Raw genomic sequence first — 23,913 nt, 5'->3', positions numbered from 1 at the left:
TAGATTATGCAATACAATTATGGGTTTTTGGCAACGTGAGGAGGTACACCTGTTTTAAAGGAGCAGTGATATACGCAGTTTAAAAGAATGCATTCTGATAGTGCCGGGAAAATGGGGTCACTTTAACGGGCAATATAAGGCACTAATTAGTGTTCGGCTGAAGCCAATACCAAAATTAAGTGTGCCCAGTCACATGATCTCGTAGATTATGCAATAAAATTATGAGTTTTTGACAACATGTGAGGTAGACTTTGTTTCAAATGATACATTAACTTTCCAACATCTAAAAGCGTTGAAAACTTGCGCGAAATGTGATGATTCTCATTATGCAGCTAATTTAGTTGTAATTATTGCATCAAAATTTCAATAATGGTTGATGAAATGGTAGCTCATGTTGTGTATTTTGATACGGCGTGGAAGAATATTGTTATGTGCCGTTAATTTGAAAAGTTCGTTGAATAAAAGAGTTATCTTTCTGGTTATAGATCACCTTTTGCCGCATGTATTATAGATTCTTTGACTTTTGGCGAATGCGCGGCTAGAATACGCAGCCAGAAATCCGGCCGAATCCGTAGCTACCTGAGCCAGATCTATTAACGCGTACATATCATATCAACGGGCGAGTCTGCATGTTTTCCCCATAAACATGGCCATGGACGCCTACTCGTATTCTCCCCGTGCATGTTACACTGTCTTAATCATACTAACTCTCGTGTATCGTCAAAAGATAGTGCTTGCTGAAGAATGGGAATGTCACATGGAAGAAGGAAATTGTGATTCAAAAGATAGTTTCGAGGACGGAAAGACCAAATATCATCTAAATAGGCCTACCAACCCGGATCCAGGTAATAAAAATAAGATAGGGCCTAGGCCTAGTAGGCCTAGTGGATATTTTGCCGGAGGTAATGCCGGCAAACTAATGTTTACTAAAGGTTTGCCGGTGTGGAAGGTAATTCTGTCCCCCAGTAAAAGTGTCCGGGGAGGGGGGGGGGGACAGAATTACCTAGGTAAAAGTTAGCTGCACTTATGGTCCCAGTCTGGTCATGGTACCAGAGTTACCCAGCCCTGAATTTTATCATTGGGTTGTCTACTCCTAGAACTATGAGGCTCCGCGTGAGCGGAGCCTCATAGATCAAGAAGCCCGCAAAATTGCCTGCAGCACAAAACACTAATAAAGTACAAAAACGTCCATCAAAATGCAGCCAGCCATTTCACACAGAACCGCTGCACAGTTTGCCCCTATACTCCGTACTTTATTTCTTGACATACTCACGTATCTTAGGCCAAAATGATGAAAAATATGCCCTTTCCGCACTGAGCCAACCTGACACTTGAAACGTGCACGCATATGATCGAGCGATGATTTTCGGTTCGCTCGGAGCGCGCCGCGGGGGGTACGGTACAGGCGAAATGATAGTATGTGCTGCGTACAAGTGCATGTACCGTACCCCCCGCGGCGCGCTCCGAGCGAACCGAAAATCATCGCTCGATCATAATGCGTGCACGTTTCAAGTGTCAGGTTGGCTCAATGCGGAAAGGGCATATTTTTCATCATTTTGGCCTAAAAACCGACAGAATCCACCTATGTTAGTTCCGCACAAGATACGTGAGTATGTCAAGAGATAAAGTACGGAGTATAGGGGCAAACTGTGCAGTGGTTCTGTGTGAAATGGCTGCATTTTGATGGACGTTTTTGTACTTTATTAGTGTTTTGTGCTGCAGGCAATTTTGCGGGCTTCTTGATCTATGAGGCTCCGCTCACGCGGAGCCTCATAGTTCTAGGAGTATGGGTTGTCATCTAGGGCTGGAGCTTATAGACTTCACCGTACTCCGAATCAAAACATTGTGTTCACGTATCATCTAATAGACTAAATTAAATATTTTTTATATTCATGAAGGGCAGACTAAAAGTCCAAAATGTATACCTTGTAGATCTATAGAGTGAATTCATCAAAACAATAACCTTCCAGGTTTCAAAAGAGGGGGATAAAAAAACCTGGGGGACAGAATTACCTGGAGGGGACAGAATTACCTGGAGGGGGACAGAATTAACGGGCCAGGGAGGACACTTTTACCTAGCTGGAGTTATCCAGCCCTGAATTTTATCATTGGGTTGTCATCTAGGGCTGGAGCTTATTTTTTTACGTAACCGAGCAGCGTAGGCAGGTCCCAAAAAAAATTGAAAAAAATGTTGGAAAATGTTCAATTTTGTCCCCGTTACACACTAATTGCAACTGCAACTCACCCCAAACTTGCCTGGAATAACCATTACACAGGTCCTTGAAGTAAAAAACGATCCACGATGAAGATTCAGCCTACAATTGCAGTGAAAAAAGGAGGAATAACCGCTAACCTGACAACCTTGCGGGCATGGCCAGGACCGCAATTGGTTTGTGCACAAAAAAAATTGTGTACAATTAGAATTTCCATTGTAGAGGGAGACGCATATGTATACATGTTATAATCATTGCCTCAAATCTTGCAGCATGTACTGGCGCGTGCGCGTTATGCGACACGCTGCTGCTCTCAGTACATACTGCATGGGGACACATTTTATTTGAAGCGATCCGGAACTAGCAAAACGACTGTAATATAAATAAGGGATAAATATGTGTTCGAGAGATATTATAACACTCTGTTTAAGACCGTAACAAGTCGTCAGTTTTGGTAGACTGTTTTTAAATTTGTCAAAAAAAAGGTTGAAAAGATTCATCAGTAAACATTCCACAATGGTCCACCAAAACTGACAACATAGTTGTATCGACACAGCCAGCGTAATTCAGCACTAAGGTTGAAACGATATGCCTGTGTCACGATACGATACGTATCACGATACATATCAAACGATACGATATATATCGCGATATATTTTGGTATAAAAAAATAAATAAAATCATAACAGATGAACTTACCAGGGTCTAAGTCCTCTTTAATCTGTCTCTACTCGTTTCTGATAATACACAAATACATTAAAGGTACTACCGTAATTTTCGGAATATAAGCCGCGCGGCGTATAAGCCGCAGCATGCAAAAATCTGCAAATTAAGATCTGAAGTCGGCGTATATGCTGCACCGGCGTATAAGCCGCACCGACAGCAGCGGTTTCAATTTTGTAAGGCCTCCAAATTCTAGTCAAAATGCTCTGAACCAGTTCCATTTACACTACAAAGCTATAAAAAGGGCCACAACAGTTATATCAAATCATTTACAATCGATACTCTTACAAACAATTATGGAAATTGATGATGAGGCCAAACAAAAAAAATGGTGTGTTTACGGTAACCCGACCGACCTGGAATTTTTTCGGCCAAATTGCCGACCTCAAACTTTTTATTGCCATTTTGAAGGTTGATAATTGACAAATTTCAAACATTTCAAGTACTTTTAATTATTTGCCACGAACAAAACATTTTTCACACTTGAATCTGACCATGATTTGACACAAACATACCTGTGTTAAACGTGCAAAAATCGCGACGATCTCAAAAACTTGAATTCTCAAACTACGAAGTACGATTATTTTTGCACAAATGCATCGGGGTACGCCTGGCTGGCCGACGGACGGCATGGTTCTCCCCACGTACAAACGTGCGTTCTGCGTATCGGTCCGATATGCTGGAATTGCGGCCGGCCCGATACGCCGACAAAAAAATGCCGATCACATTTTTTAGCCCCTGATACGCACAATATAATTATCATACACGCCATTAAAATGCACAATTTGATCATTACATACGCCATTATTTCAAAATCTTGGCCAAAATCCTGTTTTTCCGATGCATGTGTGATCAAAATGCACACGATGACGTGTTCTGTCGACCACCAGCAGCACCCAGCTAACATACAGCATGGTACACTGGTTCCCTTCGCCAGCTAACGGAATCAATGTATGATGAAGGACCGGAACCAGTGACTACTGCCTCTCTCCGGTCCATACTTTGTATCATACAGCACGATGATGTAGTGGGCCGAAGTTGGATCGTAAAAATATTACCAAATAAACATCGCTGGAGAAAGAGAATTTCTGCGAATTAATTCACAGAACGTGATCTTTACTTTCTGTGTATGTGTTTTCCATTAAAATGACGAGATTGCAAAGCTCCAACTTGTGGTGAAACATCGTAGCGTGTTTCTGCAGTAGTGCAAGATTTTCGGCCACGTGGGCCGTGAGCACGGCGCGATGTTGGGCCAGCCAGGCGGAATGTTGGTGGTGCCAGCGGCCGTGATGTATGTTAAGCATATAGTGGAATCACCGACCTCAAATATATTTTTAATTAGGTGAGGCAAGTTTTAATCACTTTTGATAGCCAGTCTTGATAATTTTCGTGGCGCATATGAAAATAACCCAGGCACAAAATAAACATGATTCCTTGCTCTATGATTAGTACGAATGATGCTCCATTAATCAGCACCCCAAAAAAAATTGGCGAAATAATTTTTTGACCTACTGACGCTATTTTGAAAGGCATGTAATCGGAAGCAAAAGTTGTTTTTTTCTCCACCTTAATTTCTTAATTTTAAACTTACATGTAAATGTAATTCATACTTTTCTAGTTAGGAAGCAATGAAACACAGGTTGTGAAATGTTAATTTTTTGATTTTTGTTCTTTAATTACAAAAATATTAGTGACCTACAAGATCTCCTCTGAATTTCAATGACAAATCTTAAGATAAAGACCCTCAGATTAGCTCTAAAATACACCAGAGAGCTTCTAAAGTTCAAACCTTTTCGGGTTGTTGAATCACAGCAAATCTTCCCCCACACGTTTGTAAAAATCCTGGGGAGAACCCTGGCCGACGATACAAATTAATTTGGATTGAAATGTATCGATTGAATATCTTCAATGCTTGAATAGTGGTTTTATACAATTTTTTTGCGAAAGAACACGCATGGGCATGCAGAACTGAAATAAAAAAAAAATTTTACAAAATAAAATTATTTCCCTACCTACCTACCTGGATTTTTTTCAGGCCGTTACCATAAACACACCATTTTTTTTGTTTGGCCTGAGAAATAAACTACGGGAATTACTGCCGGCTGCCCCGTCCGGTCCCCGGCCTTAAAAGTTAATGCATGGCCCGGCAGCCTGCGCCGGTGAGCGCTACAAATCTTGCTTTTGTGAAAACAGTTGCTGATTTGTTTTGCCCTAAGACTAAACAGGTCCCGTTTTACCTCAAAACTTATCAAATTTGTGTGATTACTAGCGAGTAATTACGTTGAAAGTTCAAGTTTCGATCGTAACTTTCTTCAAAAAATCAAAACCAAAGATCTTGTCCTGTAGCGCCGTAGGGAACGATGCTAACATTTTCATGGGCGAATCAATTAATTTTGCAAGGGGTGATTCAGTCCCCTTTTTTCATTTTACATCGTTTCTTGAATACATTTCAAGAAAAAAAAATATATATTGTGACGTTGAACAACTTATTATCTAATAAAGAAATATTTCGAACACCATAACAAGTATTAGTCGTCATTTTTCTTTTTTTAATCAGCGGAAATATTGGTAATTATTGTTCCCAAGAAAGAACACCACCCCTTCATTACCACAAATGGTGTGGTCCGCTGGGGAATTACGGTACAGTACCGATCACTCTACCTACCACCGGTTAACGGTAACCAATGGTTACCTATAATCCTCCCGCTAATCTTGTTGCGTTTGGACGAAAGGGCGCAAAACAGCATTCTTATCCCACTGGTAAACAGTCTGGTCTGCGGTCAGGTTAAGGTCGTAAACTTCCTGTCTTCATTGAATCCATAAACAACGTTCCCTCCTGCAGCAGCCTACACATCGTTTTATTGTTCCAGTACACGCACTTGTGGTTAGATAGTGCAGTGGTAAAATCCTGGAGTCAATTATCTGCTATCGTGTATCAACTTTTGACCACGATCTTTCCAGCTACAAGAATGCATGCATGTATGATGACCGATGTATGGTGCAAGTACCTCCAAGGCCACTTATCATCAAAGATATACAATGTATAAGTTTTGAAGTTTGCCTGTCAATCATAGTCTCGAAATGGCTTTCCAGACAAGAATATATAGGACACTAGTTTATTCCCCGGCTGTAATTGGGGACATGTATAAAAATGTGCTTGGTCGTTTTTTTTTAAAGTAAAACAACGACAAACACCTACACGAACTCTCTGTTAAATATCCTGTGGATTTCTGGGAAAAATTTAATACGAACTATGCTTAGTTTTCTTAACAAATAATATCAAGGTAACCAACATCCCTTGGACCATCAACTGAACAAAAAATATTTTAAATATATATTCTAGACAAATTTGTCTGGTCCTCTCGATTTTTGAAACAAAACAATTCCTTAAATCCTAGCCCATTAAATTCTGAACTCCTCGTTAAATCCTGCGAATTTGTGAATTTATTTAATATGAATTGTTCTAAAGTTTTTCTTATTTTTAAAGGAATAAGGGTCAAGATTACCAACAGCCCTTGGTCTTTTAATCAAACAATCAAATATATTCTAAAGTACATTCTAGAGTATCATTAAAACAAAATAATAGGCCGTGCGCTGTTGTTGTTGTAATGTTCTTTTTTAATAAACGAAGAAAATCGTCATTCCCATTTAGGCCCAAAAATACTGCTGCTTCTGATTACATGCTTTTCCAAAATAGGGTCTGGTCAGTTGGAATATTTTTGTTGCCATTTTTTTAATGCTGATTAAATGGGGTATTCAATTATATGCGGAGTTTTAGACTGTACTTTTTCCATTGCACTACGAAAGCTTATACAAAAAATGCCACAAAAAGTAAACGCTAGTCAAGACTGGAAACTGGCCAAAACCCGTAATTCATGAGTAAATGCATGTGTGGCCAGCGGGCGACAGACCTCGTTTTTACTGTGGACAATTTTGGTGAAACACGCTGCATCGTATCACTCCAAATACGAGTAGTGCCATCTCAAAATGAACTCTTGAACATGGAAAATACATACACAGACAAGAGAGATCAAGCTCTGTGAATAAACTTGCAAAAATGTTCCTTCTCCATCGGTGTTTTCTTGGCATTTTTACGACGTCGAATTCGACTGACCAGTAAACAGTGCACTGCGTGGGCCTGCCATGCTAGCCCTCTGCCCTATAGTGAATAGCTACCGTTCGTGTATGCACAGACTGGTTTATACCGCACTTTTTTTGCCTTATTTTCCTAGCCTCGGATAGAGCGAGAGAGAGAGAGAGAGAGACTCCGAATACATGTACATTCAAGGGGTTAATTTGTCTGGTTCTACATCTCTTGATTGTTACAATAAAAATGCGATTTCCAACCTAATTCAAAAATCCTAGCCTATTAAATTCCGAACTCTTCGAATAAGGCAATACATTCATGTATTCAGGTATTTGCCAAATTAAGCTGAAAATTAGAAAAAAATGCTTCTGATATTGTGAACAGCATTTTGCAGTTAGAAAATCAAACAATTTGCAATAAGAACAACTTGCAGGTACCGGTAGTTGCTAAACATGAACTGCAACTTTCAATTAGGAAAAAAATATCAAGAATTCCAGCAGTAAAACAAAGCAGCAAATAAATTTGGAATAAAAAATGGTGGAGCAGCATAATGAGCAAATGCCTTGTGAAAGGAAAGGAAACCGTTAGTATTAAAAATGACTGACATAATATTTTATTAGTATTTTCCAACAGGACATATATACAAAATGTATGCACATTCCAGAATAAAAAAAGATTGAAATGATGAAAAAATGAAATGGATAAAACCTATGAAAAAAAAAAAAAAAAACAGTTCCAAAAAAACCCAAACAACAACACTGGCAAATATGGGCCTTTTACAAAAAAATACATTGCCCTATTAAAAGAAACTTACAAAAAGTCCTCAAGAAGCTGTAAGGAACATCTGTTTATACAGAAAGAGGAACAAATCAACCATGGACATCAACATTCAAATGATATTTGTCATCCAACTTCTTTTCAGGATCAAATTGATATCATGGGAAATCTTGTTTTTCACCCTTTGTCGTGTTCGTTTAAAAAAATCCCCAATGAAGGTTCACCGTGGCTAGCTGTGCACGGCCGGCCACACGCACACCGCACACACAGCCGATCGAGGGATTTTACGGTCATCCAATTTGGAAGGGAATCCCCACCGATTCCTCCTGAATTACTCACATGTTTACCAAACCAAAAGGTAGTTATTCTCTTTGTACCTTTACAGAAACAGTGTGTGAAAATTTCATTGCCGAACTCGATCATTGCCGTGACATAGACTTGCACATAAATTTCGGGCAATGTTTGTCATCCACTCCCATGATGCATTGTAAATGTCAAAAAGGTTCCCATCAGGAGTTTTGCCCTCCCGAAGACGCAATACTTCATGAACTCTTCTGGTCGTCATTTCAGTAAACGTGGCTGTTTCCCTTATTATATTAGCATACTGTTTATTTTAAGTTCAAATAAAGTCAAACTTTACATCATATTAACGCTCTTGATTTGAGAAAGACACTGATACAAACGATATTGCCACAGGTGCTTTGCTTAAGGAGTTATGTCCTCCAAAAACGCCTTACTCCATGATTCTTCTGGTCGAAATTTGAGTCAATGTGACTGTGTCCCTTATTAAATGAGCACACAGTTTATTTTAAGGGAAGAAACAACATTTGCAAACATCAAAAAACAAAATGATCAAATTAATACGAAATACCTTACTGGTTCAAAAACTTCTCCTAATTTTTCATATTTAGTTGTCCGCATTTTCTTTGCAATTGACTACACACCTGTGAAGGAGTACAAGCCTTCCAGACTGATCCTCTGACCTTATAGTTCCCCAAAGTCTACAAATTGCTTTGTTTCATCTTAGGGGGTCAGGGAACTAGACTACAAAAACATATTGGCTTTCTTGGTTTTTCCAGCATCCACAAGCCCAAAACGTGAAACAAGTTGGGGTGCTGTGATTAAAGGGGTTATGGTGTTCGACTCGTGTGCCGTGGTACATGGGTTAGAATCCTGAATATGGGAACATGGTGCTTGTGCTCTTGAGCAAGGCACTTTACCATTATTGCTTCCTCCTTCGCATGGGACGTAAAGTCGTAGGTCCCGTGTGTTGTGTGATGCACCTTAAAGATCCCAGTAACACTTGTTGCAGCACCTAGCAAAAAGGTGCTACATAATGGGTCTCATACATGTATGTTCATATATTTAATTTATCTGTCTTTGGTTGCATTCTCCCTCAGCGCTTTGTATCTTTTAGAAAAAGGCGCTAAATAAATATGGTTATTATTTTACGTGTAAAGGTACCACTAAGGAGACACGTTATTGTAATTTCTTTGCACGATGGGAGACATTGGTCATTAGGGAGACATTTTCATGTCTCTCTGTCACAGCCCCCTTTAGAGGCACCATTTTATTGTCGCAATTAGGTTATACCGGTACATGCATTTGTTGCTTGTGGTCTTTTTAGTAAACATACCGAAATTCGTGGAAAAAGGACAAGGGAATATTGGGTTAGGGCACATTTAAGTTTGACAAATTTTGTGCACAAGTCTTTCGGGATGTCTCCTAAATGTCCAATCCAGGGTAATAAGTAGTAGTATTATTATTATTAACAAGTCAGTTCAACAATATTTGCTATAACATTCTAATCTTCCAAATCCATTTATTTCTGGAAACTGCAGCAAAAACAAATGTTGTACATTTCCTTTAAGTTCAAATATACCAGTAGTCAAACTTTGCATCATATTAAAGCTTTTGATGTGAGAAAGACAATGGTGCAAATGATATTGCCATATCCACTCCTGACATTATTTAACACGGAATCATAAGAATCGCTGATCCAGAAAGACTAATCTCATCGGTATAAAAGAAATGGAACACAAACATGTTTTACAACATTTCCATTTTTATAAATAATTACATGCGAGTACAATCCCAAGGGCTCTTATTCAAGGACTTGAATAATACCCTAACCCCACTTCCCACCCCTATCAGTATCACCCCCACCCCACCCATCCTAACCCAACCCAACCCAACCCATCTCCACCCTACTTCCACCATCACCCCACCCCTTAACATCCCACCCCAACACAACCCACCTCCACCCCACTTCCACACCCCTATCAGAATCACCCCATCACATCCCACCCCACCCATCCCACCCCACACACCCCCACCCCACTTCCACACCCCTATCAGAATCACCCCACCACATCCCACCCCACACACCCCCACCCCACTTCCACCCACCTATCAGTATCACCCTACCCCACCACCTCAACACAACCCACGTACCTCTACCCCATTCAGTATCATCCCCACCCCACAGACCACACCCCTCCCCGGCCCACCTCACCCAAACAACCCCACCCCATCTCAGACCCCACATCCACACTCCTTGTCACCCCCACCTGGTCCCCTGCCTCAACACCCCACCCGGCTCACCCCACCCCAAACTTGGACACCCCACCCCGGCCAACCTGCTTCCCCTATCAATCAGACACTCTAGTATCAGTAGTTCCCATATTGTATTCATGAGGATTTCATTGATATTTTTTTATTAATTAAAAAAAATAATGATGATGATCAACTTCCTATATTTTATATCTGTTGGTCATAAATGGACATAAGTTTTATTTATGAAAAATTGGTCATGTTGGTATATTATCATCATTAAAGGAACCGCACATGCGGCTGGCGAATTGCACCTGGTCATAATCAGGGCGTCACGGAATGTCAGTTATCATCAATTGTCACTCGCCTTTACAAACGCTGATTTGGCCCAAGGCACACTCATGCGCAGGAACAACATCCACATTTTCTTACACAAAAAGAAACAAGGAATCTTATAATACAGGTCTCAAGAAATCCCCCCCCCCTCCAATTTTCTGGATCTCTAGCCTCTTACAAAATGAGAAATTTACTAAATTTTGGGTCAAAAACGGCAAAACATACATGATTTTTTCATTTCTTGACCGATTTTGATTCAGAAAAAAAAGCTGTGGGGCTTCTCATATCAATAGAGGGTGGTATTTATTGACTTAGAATACACAAGAGGGCAGTATTAATCAAAAGAAGAGATCCATGAAAACTTCAACTTATTTCTCAAAATAGCGCGCGCACAAGAGTCGTGTTGAGGAAAGGCCGTGTTAACAAAATCTAAATTGGGACTGTATTTTTCACTTGATTATCTCTAGATCCAGTTACTGGGGTGCTAGATCTGTAAACATGGCGGTACATGTATAAACCGCCACGTAACATAGCTGCGTCTAAACACTTGATCAACATCCGAAATGTTTTATGAGCATCTGCATGTTATGTACTCACATATGAGGCTATCTGTAAATCCATGCTTGCACAGGATCTGTCATTCCAAAGAAATTTGAGACAAAAATAGGAATTGATATGGACATAAACAATTTGTGGTTTATCACATTTCTAAAAAGTCATGCACAGTACCCTGAATCCTTTACTTACAAAATGGTGAGAACCCTTGAGGTAACCGAACGCATGTGCATATGATGATATCTGCTAAGGCACCACTGAGATTCGTGCAGGGCACCAGTTGTTCCGAGTTGTTGACAGTTGTTTTATATGTATCATGTCACAGCCAAATAGACAACGTTTTAGACAAGTTTCCAGTCCTCTAATCGCGCTGCGCCAATAATGGTTAAGTGTACAAGAAATCCTGAACCAAGCTGACAGATGCGCTACTGCATCACAAGCGTTTGGCTGCAGACATGAAACAGCCGTCAACCCGTCGGAACAACAACATATGTGCATTTGTTTGATGGAGCAAACCCGTTTCAGAGGAATTTACCTTTCAAAAATTCTGATAAACCAAAAATTGTACACCTTCGTATTGGGTCCCATCCCATTTTTTATAAAATTTCTTTAGAGTGACATAGACTTGGCCCAAGTCTGGGTTTCGCTTAGTCTATGCAGAAAGTACAATGCATATTTACACACTGCATGCAATTTTTCAAATATTTGAATATTCAATTAAATCCAAGTTTGAATTATCAAATACTAAATTATTCAAATATGCACACCACAAGACCATACTGATGGTTGTTTGCTGGAGAGCGGCAGCAGTGACACGTCAATCGTGACTTCAATTTAAATATCCCAAGGTGCGATTGTAACATTCCAGGATAACTGAATTTTAATTCTTACATTTTCAGAAGCAAAATGGCAACCCTACCTTGATGCAATAAGCTCGGCTGTAATGCAGTATAAGGACTGTGAGCAAGATTCTTGCACATGTCATGACAGGTATGTACATTAGGGATGCACAGTATTTTGGTAATCCTGAAAAGTCACAGTATTTTTTTAATCTCGAACAATACCGAGTGATGTTGCTGCAGTACCTAAATAATGACAGAGTCGGTATGGAATTTTAATCTCTAGGTATTCTCCAAGATTTAGTTTGAATTCCAGTATCCGATTGGATTTTGTGAAGCAGTTATTCAAACTTAACATTTTGTAGCCATTTGTTTTGTCGCAAAAAGGAGGAAACATCGGAATAAATACCCCACATTTCTTTGATTTCAACCGCACCTGCTGCATGCCATCCAATCATTGTGCACAGCACCAACACACTGATCCCCAGTACAATCACCCCAGCAAATGTCCTTGTGAAGAGAATCACACCGTAGAAAAGCACTGTGGTCACTCGGCAATAATTTATTCGCTTGAAACAGTCCAACAAGCACGGTTTAACAATCACATGTACAATTTACCTGCTACCAGTTCTAATAATTAACAGGTCCATGTAACTACCAGCATGGCTAAATAAATTCCCATAGTTACCACTTACATGCTAACGGTTATAACATTCCAATACTACGAATATCCCTACACCTAGAAGCGCAACTGCTTCACCCAAGTCCCAAGGGACTATACGGCTATCCCTACACTAATTTAGAAGCGCAATCACTTCTCACAAGTCCCAATGGACTACGGATATCCATCCAGTTAGAAGCGCAATCGCTTCTCCAAAAGTCCCAATGGACTACGGATATCCGTACGTGCAGTTAGAAACGCAATCGCCTCTCACAAGTCCCAGGGGACTATAGATGTCCCTACATTTAGAAGCGCAGTCGCTTGTCGCAAAAATAAGCGCAATCGCTTCTCACACTTAGAAGCGCCATCGCTTTTCGCAAGCTGATAAACGCTGCGGATAAATCACTTATCCGCAGCACAAGAGCCCATGGAGGGAGATTGGTTGAGATCCATCATTCCAAGGATAATGGACGTGAGCCAGCACCCCCGGCGATAGTGGCTCGTCCGTTTGTGCTGACCCTTGGCCTACCACTCAAAATTTGACAAATGGACCATCTCACGTCTCTCTCCCTGGGCTCAAACCATCCAAACACCCATACCTCCATTTTCTTTTTTTTTTTTTTTTTTTTTTTTGGTGGCCTGGTGAACCAGTACTGTTGTGGCCGACTGGTAATTTACTGGAGGCTGTATGAAACCCTTAAGACATGTGATCAACTAAATACTGTTCTCCACTAAATCCTTGAATAAACCCAAAATCTAGTAAAGTAATAATATACACATTACCCAATAATTTGGGTCGTGCTGGTCTGATTTCGCACCACGGGTCCTTATATGTTACAGCCTACGGCGGATAATTATTAACACAAACTTTGCTTTATCTAATTTGCCAACTTAACAATGCCACGTGTCTGGGATTAATTAAACCTTCGCATCATTGAATATCCACATCAGTTTTCCAGCCTTTTTCTTCCCGCTCACGTAACTCTCGGGTAGCCTACGGCTACGAAAACTCAAAACTCGTTGAGAAAAATGAGAACGTATTTTTGGCCCCAAGCTTGCTATCTCATGCCAACCTGAAGATTGGATTCCCACTTACAGACTGCATTACGAGGTTACTTTTCCTATGACCCTTTTTATGTCTAATTTAAATGGGTGTCCACTCAGTGGCACAAGCCAACGTGAAGTGCAGTTCATGCCAGAACCAGAACGCCTATATACAATCGTAAATCCGGGAAACCAACTATACTGATAAGTCATCGAAGGCGCTCAACCGCATGAGATGTAATTATAGCCAGGAGTTGATCGGGTTGTGTTTTAGGAATTTCTTGTAAGTTACTCCCATTGGTGACCCCTTTTGAAATGCTGCCCACCCCCCCCCCCCCCCCCGAAAAACCACTGTCCTGGAATGTAAAGCGCATGTGCACACGTTTGACAACAAACGATGGAAGAAGCCAGAAGAAGAAGAAATTATAGGTTGCAGACCAGTAAATAAACTTCCATAGACCCCAATAGTAAATGCTCCCACTTCAGAAATTCGGGAAAAATACTCACAACTCTCCAAGGTGTTCGAGACACACATCAAATTAAAGCCTATTTCATCATCTTTCATTTTCTTTTCAATTTTCTGGGGGTCAACTGATGACTTTTAGGAGAAATTTCCATCCGAAGATGATCACCCCTGAAAATAGTCCTGAAGCCCATCGCCATTTTAAAAAAACGATACCTACACTCCAAATGTTGCAAAATAGAGCGCTTTAAGGGCCCCAATTTCATCGAAATTGAACGGAACTACAAACTCACAGTCCTGTGCACGGCGTCCACCCCTATTTTTTACAAACACTCAAGTTCATGGCCCACAGCATGCTCAAATACTGAAGATTTTGAGGGCATGCAAATCGTGATTTGGCCGGCGTAGGCAATTTCAGACCGATTTACTGGTCTGCAACCATACATACATGTAGCTTACATACACTACCACCTGGTAATGCATATTGATCATGTTCATGAAAAAGTTTGACAACTCAGTGCACAGTGTGTCCCTGTGTAGTGGAATTCTACAAGGGGACTTCAATAGCAAAAGCTTGTAAGTAGATTGTATGCATCACAGCTTATCTCTTATTGTGAACTGTATTCACTCAGTCAATGAATTTGATGTGTGACAAGTGTGAGTCTGTGGCAATTTCTTAGGCATTGTTTTTATACATGATTAAATTAAAACTCCAACTGAGAAAGTCTGAGAATAAATTATAAAGCATTTGATCATTTATTTGATGATAAAATGTCTACTGTAATAGTGTTACTGATATTGATGTTTTTAGTAATACAATGTGATTTGAACTTTGTAGTACGACCCAGGGTTGGATGTGCTGTATTAACATAGCGCAACTATGGCTGTCCCCCACAGATGTGGACTTGGCCATGCGTGCCCAATCATTAATGGTTGGCCTGGGAGCCAAATGGTAATTGTCGTACCGGTACATGTACAGGACCTGGGAGTCCATTATGTGTTTGATATGTTTCATTTGGGCCCGTTAGCGCCACAACTTATGCCAACTTGCCCAAATCAATTCGGTATCTGGCGAATGAATAAAGTTTGAAATAAATAACTTGAAGCTGTGGGGAAGATGCACAAAAATGTTTTAACTGCTCTCCGCGTGAAGGTGGGGTCCTGAAAAGAGCCATTACCGTCCAAGTTCCAAAGTCCCCCCCCCCCTCAACATTGAACAATTACAACCTATTTCTTGTTTTTGTTTTTGTAAAGTTGTTTGAAGATTTTGTAGTTAATTGGATAATGAATGATATTAGTCCATCACTAGACACATGCCAGTTTGGTTCACAAGGGATCCTCAACCACCCACTGCCTGGTAGCACTGCTTGATGATGTGTGTAGAGAAACTGACAAACCTAAACAATCCGGTGTGGTTGTAGTTGTCATTTTTCAAAGGCTTTTGATAGAGTCAGTCACCAATTCATCCCCTGGATTTGTAGTTTTTTTTTATCCAAGCGCTCACAGTGTGTCCGTAATGGTGGAACCTTTATCTGACTGGGCAACAAACAATGTAGGTGTTCCGCAGGGCACAAAAATGGGATCTATAGCATTTTTAGCTATGATTAACCCTAACCCACCTCACTCCTCCAAAATCCTCCTGGCGGTTTTGGAGGATTCTGGAGGATTGAGGATGAATGGTGATTGAATCAAATGAGGATTCTGGAGGATTGAGGATGAATGGTGATTGAAGCATATGAGGATTTTGGAGGATTGAGGATGAATGGTGAATGAAGCACAAGAGGATTTTGGAGGATTGAGGATGAATGCATTTTGAGGCAGGACTGTCGGATGATTTTGAAGGATTTGGCGTTGGTTATCCTTCATTTAAACACCAGTGCAAAATTTTGGGATGAGGAGGATTTTGGAGGATTGACGATGAATGCATTTTGAGGCAGGACTGTCTGACAATTTTGAAAAATTTAGGCGGAGTTGAAAAATTTTGGAGGATTTTGGAGGATTGAGGATGGTTCTTAGCAAAAAGGGCCTAGGGGGTTAGACTAAGCCTGTTGATGCCAGAGTCACAAATTTGTTGAAGATATGATTTGTTTTTACCATTTGATAATGTGGATGAAACAACTATCATGCAAAATATACTTGACCGTCTGCAACATAATAGTCTAACAGCAACATGTTGTTGAATCCGGCTACATGTAAGTACATTTTTATGACTATTTGTTTCCAACGCACTCCTGTTACACTGGTTCTGCACATCGGTAATTCACCTAACAACCAAAGTAATTGTCTTAAACTCCTTGCTGTCCATGTCCAAGATAATCTTAAATGGGATGCCCAAGTTAACTCTGCGTGTAAATCATTTAACCGTAAACTTTTTTTTTTACGACAACTAAAACGTTGCAATATACTTGTGTGTGACCTTAGAACCGTATTCAGTACATCAGGCCTGCTGTAGAATATTCTTCCCAGGTGTGGTTTTCTGGTCTTACCAGGAACAACTTGAATGTTTAGAGAAAATGCAAAAGAAAGCGTTCCGCATCATCCTTACTTATGATTACTGTATGAACCGAACATACCGTTATGATGAGATTTGCAGTGATTTAGGAATCCCCCATTATCCAAAAGACTGGAGATGTTTACCCTAAATTTCACTTCTGGATTCTAATAGATTTTGTGAATGGCTCCCCCTGCAAAAATAACAATCTCGGAAATTCCCATCTCCTCACAATCCTTAGATGTACCAACAGATACAAAACCAAATTATTAAATCAATAGGCTATCCAGTCGATTCCTGTTGATACAAACTCAGCAATAACGAATTTTGTGTCAAGAGAAGTATCAGTCCAGTTCAATTTGCACATGAATGCACAGTTAGACCGAGGCTTTATGTTAGCTATGACCGGAATTCGTCTCAGCAAAGTTTGTATTGAAAAGAGCTGACTGTATATATTTTAACCCTAACCCCCTAGGCCCTTGTTGCTTACAACCATCCTCAATCCTCCAAAATCCTCCAAAATTTTTCAACTCCGCCTAAATTTTTCAAAATTGTCAGACAGTCCAGCCTCAAAATGCATTAATCCTCAATCCTCCAAAATCCTCCTCATCCCAAAACTTTGCACTCGTGTTTAAATGAAGGATAACCAACGCCAAATCCTTCAAAATCATCAGACAGTCCTGCCTCAAAATGCATTCATCCTCAATCCTCCAAAATCCTCTTGTGCTTCATTCACCATTCATCCTCAATCCTCCAAAATCCTCATGTGCTTCAATCACCATTCATCCTCAATCCTCCAGAATCCTCATTTGATTCAATCACCATTCATCCTCAATCCTCTAGAATCCTCCAAAACCGCCAGGAGGATTTTGGAGGAGTGAGGTGGGTTAGGGTTAATCGAGTGGTTTTATTCATTATCCAGTGGCTTTTATCCTTGTAGTGTGACTTGTGCTGTTTGTTCTTGTCTTGTTTTGTCTTTTAATTGTTTGACGCTACTTTTACTTACAAATATGCATATATTTTATATGGTTTGGTTTAGTGGTTTTGTTTACCCCTCAGCCAAGCGGCTTGAGGGGTATTGTCATCGCCTACGGCGTCCGTCTGTTGTTATATGCAGATGATAACTTGAGTTAGAAATATTGGTTTGGATTGTAACTTCATTAGGGGATTGCCCTTGGGATTAGGCAAGTTGTAATTGGTTTTGGGGTCAAAAGGTCAAAGTTCAAGGTCAATGTGGTGAGTTCAAAGGTAAATTGTTTCTGGATGAAACTTCAGTTAGAAATGAGGTTTGGGTGTCTAACTTCGGTAGGCCCTTGGGTACAGGCAAGTTGGGATTAGTTCAGTCAAAGGTCAAGGTCACTGTGGTGAGTTAAAGGTTGATGACTTGATAATGGATGATAACTTGACTCTGGCTGATGGGGCTGTTATTTTTAATGTTTTATGTGTATGTTTATTTGAATATTTGTTCATTTTGATGTAATTCAACCCTCGGGCTGCCTTAATCTTTTTATCATATTTTGCGAGAACAAATAATTTCACAGGGAGTTTAGTACCATTACTATCTTTAAACTGAGTATACTTTCAACAATAGTTTCGTCAGTTACTTTTTGGATAGCTGCAAATGAGGGACTCTACCAGTAGCTTTAAACGTTTAGCCATTCACAAAGGCTGATGCATACTCGATCATTATGTCTACATACCGGTGTGATTGACATGATAAATCAACAATGGTAGTCATTGAAAAAATGCAATCTAAATTGTGTGTTTCGAAAGTAATCAAGAACTGAAGTGCTTTTAAGGTTTTGTATATTAAATAGGTTTGAAAACATCGTTCATTATTTGTGTTATGTAGCATTAACTCAAAAAAAGACTGTGTGAACGGTAAATGCAGGTCCCTTTCTTATTATTCGGGTTTCCTTTAAACATTTAATGTAAAATTTGTAACTGGATTTAGAATTGTTTTCACTCTAACGTGTAAACGTCACATCCTTAGACCAAAGCATTCTGTGCTGCATTGCTCTAATAATCACTTTCGACATATTAAATATGGCGTTATGTGCACGACAAATCTCAGCCATGCTTTACACAATTTCCTTATCCCATTGACTTAGCTGTATCAATACAAATACAATACTTATAAAGAAATATCACCTGATCATTTAACCATGACTTCAAACCAGCCACACCTGCTGAACAAATTGGTTTTCTCTTTCCTTGTTTCTTCACACCAACTTTGGCTTCTACGTTAGTGAAAGCTACCAGTATGTTATTCATTGACAAGTGTGGACAAATTTTAAATATAATATTAAATAAAGCATCCAGTTCGGTTTACTGTAATATTAGACAAACATAGAATGAAAATCTAAGTTTTTGCACTGATTGTATCACTTGTAAAAATGGCCATTTTGCACTCAAAGACCTGCCCTCCATTGTAAATGGTGGATCGAAGCAGGATCGAGATCGAGTATACGTTTTATACGCAGCATACCTGTATTTTACTTGCAGTTAGCTTCCCTGTGGTTTTGTTACATTTGCAGGACCTGATCCCCATTGCCGGATTAAGTGCAAAAACAGTGTACATGACCTTGAGCTGGAAATGTTTTATGTTCTCACTGGTTGGTCGCTGTGTATAATGCTACCATCAGTTGGCTACATTTTTTGACCCGGGAAGTTTGAACTCCTTGTGTTCCAAGCTCAATGGTGTGAATAATAGTCTGATTTAAATGTTCATTTACTGTGTCTTTCAGTGTGATTGAGAAGGATTTGTCAGTTTGGAGAGAAAAGGGTGGCATCACACAAGAGCAGTTCAAAAAAGCCCTTGGAAGAGGAATAGGTAATCACTACCAGATCATCAATCACAAACTCTATCGCAGCAAGAGATGCATGTTTGCAGCAAGGTAAGCCTATTAAGCATAGATGTACAATCCACATGAACATTTGCATGCTTACCCATTGGCAGAGAAGGTGGTCAGCCATGCTGGCCAAACTATCTACCGGTATTGTGACCCACGTCACAGACCTTTTTTTTTTTTTTTTTTAAAGTGTTAATCGTTTCATTGATTGACCCTGAAGTGTAGATAGCCAAAGTGGAATTAATTCAAAAACCCCTTTTTCGTCCAACACCCAAAAATTAATGCAAGACTTATTTGCAAATTTTTTTGTGCAAGACCCAAAAAATTTACCAGATTTTCTGGTAATTTATTAAACAAGCATGGCTTCTAACCAATATTTTAACACATACACAGGCATGGAACTCTTCAATTTTTAAAAAAGAGGAAACTGTTCGACCTGAAACTGCGAGCGCGTAGCGCGAAGTCTTTACGGCGGGGGTCCGGGCCCGCCTTAGGGCCCCGAAAAAATTTTGAAATATAAATGCTCTGTGGTGCATTCTAAGCAGTTTTTGAAAACTTTGATGGAAAGCTGACTGACACATTTCCAGCTTTTTTGATGGCATATTTTTCATTAAAAAATACACAAAATGCTTCAAGTTTGTGATTCTTTTTTACCTTTTATTCTGTGAAGTATAAAACATAGTTGTGACCTCGATATCTCCAACTAATGAATTCTTCTAGATGTTTTCAGCTTCTCCATGTGAGTTAGTCTGGCTTTCTTGGCAACCTTGGCAGCAACCTCTAGCGTCCTTTTTTTCGAAGCTGGGGGCTTGGCATGTTGAAGTGGGTGCTTGGCAGATGCTCTTTGCTCAGCAAGATGTCTGTGCGATTCTGCTCTTGCCATCCGCATGTTGGCTACAAGAGATTTGTTGACTGACTCATGAAGAAAGTCCTTCTTCAAAAATTGGGCAAGAGATGGTTTGTGGCTAGCTAGTATGGAGTATTTAACGGTTTGCAGAGCACTTAAGGTTTCTACATGTACTTGAAGCCTTGAAGACTTGGATTGCATGATTTGCTCATTACACTAAATGAACTCTCCACCTGAGGGCCACTGAATATACTCAGTGCAGCCATAACCATTTTGCTGAGCACGTTGTACTTGCCAGAGGCCAGAACTTTTGCCCACCAGTGATCTATACGTTGTCCTTCACTCAGTGGGGGCAGCGATCCATCTGCATGGGACTTTCTGACGTCTTTGTCATATTCATCCAGCTCCTGATCAGAGAGCACATTCTTCAAAGCACCAGGCAGTTCCTTCATGTATGACAAGGTGCGTGTGGTTCCCTTTGTCTCAGGATCAATTGCTGACAACAGTCGGAGACATTTGTTCCTCAGAGGCATCTTGTTCAGGAGGGCTGATGGACAGTCCACATATGCCTCAAGCACATTCCTCCTGAACAAGGTGCCATCCTCTTGAGTGAGGCCTTTCAGAATTGCTTCTGTGTTCCTCCCAAGAAAATCATCGTTTGATCAACTTTCAGCTTGGTTACTGATGTATCAGTGAAGGCCTCAGGCTTTTGAGTATATTCACACAGAAACTCTCTCACAAGCTGCTTCTGTTTCTCATGCAACTTGTGAACCAGTGGATCTTTGGTTTGAAACAGTACTGTGTAGGATTTCAGCATGGGCAGGACGGAGATGTACACATTCATGATGAGTTTCGTGTTTTTGGACCGGTAGAACAGCTTCTCACAGATTCGTTGCTTTTTTTTTTACCGTCATCTGTCATTTTTTGGATTGGAGAACGGCATGAATCTCACCAATGCGCTTCTTCGCTGAGGCGTTGACAGAGCGCTGCTTGTAGATGTTGGTGATGAAATCTAGGTACAACTTCTTGTCTTCTCCCTTTAGAAACCCATAATACATCACCAGCAAGGGGTCCATCATGCGTTTGCCATCAACAGTGATGTTGTATATCGACAGCTAGCGATGAGAGGCATACTCTTGAGGCACTACTCTTATAGTTCTTCTAGATGCTTCCTCAGGTCAGCTGAATACTGCAGATCATTATGGATGTTCCGGAAGAGATGCTCCACTTCATTGTTGAAGTGCGAACAGAACTTCTTTGCAGCATTATGCGCGTGATGACAAGAATCACCGTCCACATCAAGCAGATGTGGGGCTTTCTCCCTGAGACGAACCTCAACACCAGTCTTGCTGCCCCTCATCACTGCACAAAAATCCATCAAGACGGAGACAAGATTCTTCCATGGGATGTTTTTTCTTGTGAAGATATCGTCATTTGCCAGACAGATGGATTCGCTGTTGACTTTCACAAGTGAAACTGACGCAAGGTGTTTCACATCAACTTTTTTTCTGTGATGATGAGTAGTAGCTCACAAGGATACTGAGAACACGATGGAATGTCTTGCTGTTCAAAGAAAAGTATGCAGACTGGAGATCTGAAATGATTTCTTCTTCCATAGTTTTGGCGACTCCAAACTCTATCTGATATGCAGCGGTATGTGCTCATTTTCAGATTATCTAGCACCTTCTTGTCTCGGCTTATTTCTTTTGCAAACTGGCACAGCTTGGGGGCCATTGTGAAGGGTAAGTTGTTTTCTGCCATGAAGGCAACAACAGTATCAGATGTGGCAGCAACCCGATCACTCAGCGGCGTGTGCGGCTGTGGCATCTTCGCAACAGATGAGGCCGGAGAAACAACATTCTTGAAAAATGGATGCAGACCATAAGGCGACTTTGATGCAGCATTGTCTACTTCTGCAAAGAAGTGAAAGGAAAAAATCAAATAAATGTATAAGGAAAAGGTAAGGGGCGTGTGGAGTGATAAGTTACCGGTATTTAGGCCTATTCTTATAAAAAAAATAATAAATAAATGTTGCAACCTGACGCCACTTCCGCGATTGTGTACAAAGTCTATGGAGTGTCAGGAAATATAACTTGGTCCTAAATTCATGTTTCATCATCATTTTTGCAATGAATGACCTTCATTGAGATGATATATGAAGAAAAAAGTGGCGTCAGGTTGCAGCATTTCTTCCAAAAATAATTAAAAGATAGGCCCTAAAAAAATTTGAAATGATAAAACAACACCACTATTTTGTTCTGAAACTGAATGAGCCAAAAACTTAAAACATAGCACATGAAGAAAACATCAACAAAACATTTGTACAAAAAAAATTCCCCCTTATCCCTATTAAAAAAAAATCATAATTCACAGTCACATAAAAAAAAAATCAATCTCAAAATTTACCAAAAATATAATTGTTTAATGTAAATTTGGGCCGATAATATTCCATATCTTACCTTGGAGACGGTAGTTCGTTTTTCGTAGCTGATTTAGTTCACGATGTTTCGTCACTTTGCAGCGTTACTAATCCGTGTCTGCCGTAATTCATCTCCTTCTTGCACACCAAGCAATACGCCATGCCTGGCCGATCAAGTTTTCAGACAGCTTTGTTAAGAGGAACTCGATCCACTTCTCTTTCCAACCAGTCCCATTTCCAAGAATTTTTGATGCCATTATCAACAGTTTTGATATACTCTTGTCCTTTTTCTCGTTCGATGATGCCCTTCCTTTTGAAGTCATTTTGACACACGTACGTACATTTAATATTTCGATCGATGTTCCAAATTCCAATACGTTTTTCCAACGTAGTTATATCCAGCGCGTGCAGTAGTATAGTATCCGTATCCCTACGCGTTCATTAACGTGAGAAAAAAATGCGGAACCAGACTATCAGCTTAAAATCGATAAAGGGCGCTACAGTGCGACATGCTGGATAACTCGCACGGGTATGGAGTCTGTGTCCTGCACTTTTTTCATTCCATTTTACGTACACAAAACGCGTAGCCAGACGATATACTTCAAAATTATTTTTGTGCGCGAGCGAAGTCGCAATATCGGGAAGATTCCACGGGCGCTGCAGACTGACACAAGGCGAAAATGCGGATATTTATTTTTTCACGGCCGGATTTAAAAAAAACGCGGAAATCCGCGAATCCGCGGAAAAGTTGCATGCCTGTATACAGTAAACTCCGGCTAAACCGACATCGTACAAACTGTCATATCGCTTAAATCGGCTGTCTGACGAAAGTCCCGATTGTCTCTAATGTATTTCCGTTGACATTTTCATTTCTAAGCCGGCCTTTGTAAGCCGCCATTTCGCCTATATCGGCGTGTTACTTTCAGTTCCATTTCCTCAAAACCACACAAATTCCTCTGTATAAGTCGGCATCGTGCTCTGCGGTTTGCAAAAAGTGTCAAGTGAAAAGTCCCACATACTGCTAACTGACATGCACGTCCTGTGATTTATGGT

General features: G+C 40.3%; 1 protein-coding gene across 1 annotated transcript; it reads left to right on the top strand.

The window, feature by feature from the left end:
- The first annotated feature begins 563 nt into the window (after positions 1-563).
- On the top strand, positions 564-22,491 carry LOC119741639 (protein O-glucosyltransferase 1-like). Its single transcript, XM_038217475.1, has 3 exons — positions 564-845; positions 12,144-12,234; positions 19,490-22,491. The coding sequence occupies exons 1-3, from the start codon at positions 647-649 to the stop codon at positions 19,641-19,643; spliced, it is 444 nt and encodes a 147-aa protein (XP_038073403.1). The 5' UTR covers positions 564-646; the 3' UTR covers positions 19,644-22,491.
- The last annotated feature ends 1,422 nt before the right edge of the window (positions 22,492-23,913 follow it).

This window comes from Patiria miniata, unplaced genomic scaffold (assembly GCF_015706575.1).
Source record: "Patiria miniata isolate m_02_andy unplaced genomic scaffold, ASM1570657v1 HiC_scaffold_11, whole genome shotgun sequence".
Taxonomy (NCBI): Eukaryota; Metazoa; Echinodermata; class Asteroidea; order Valvatida; family Asterinidae; genus Patiria; species Patiria miniata.
Note: the sequence above shows the minus strand (reverse complement) of the source record. Positions and strands in the feature narration are given on the sequence as shown.

Coding starts and splice junctions, on each gene's coding strand:
- LOC119741639 (XM_038217475.1), top strand. CDS start 647: ATGGCCATGGACGCCTACTCGTATTCTCCCCGTGCATGTTACACTGTC. Junction 846..12,143: donor GCCTACCAACCCGGATCCAG/GTAATAAAAATA, acceptor TTACATTTTCAG/AAGCAAAATGGCAACCCTAC. Junction 12,235..19,489: donor TCTTGCACATGTCATGACAG/GTATGTACATTA, acceptor TGTGTCTTTCAG/TGTGATTGAGAAGGATTTGT.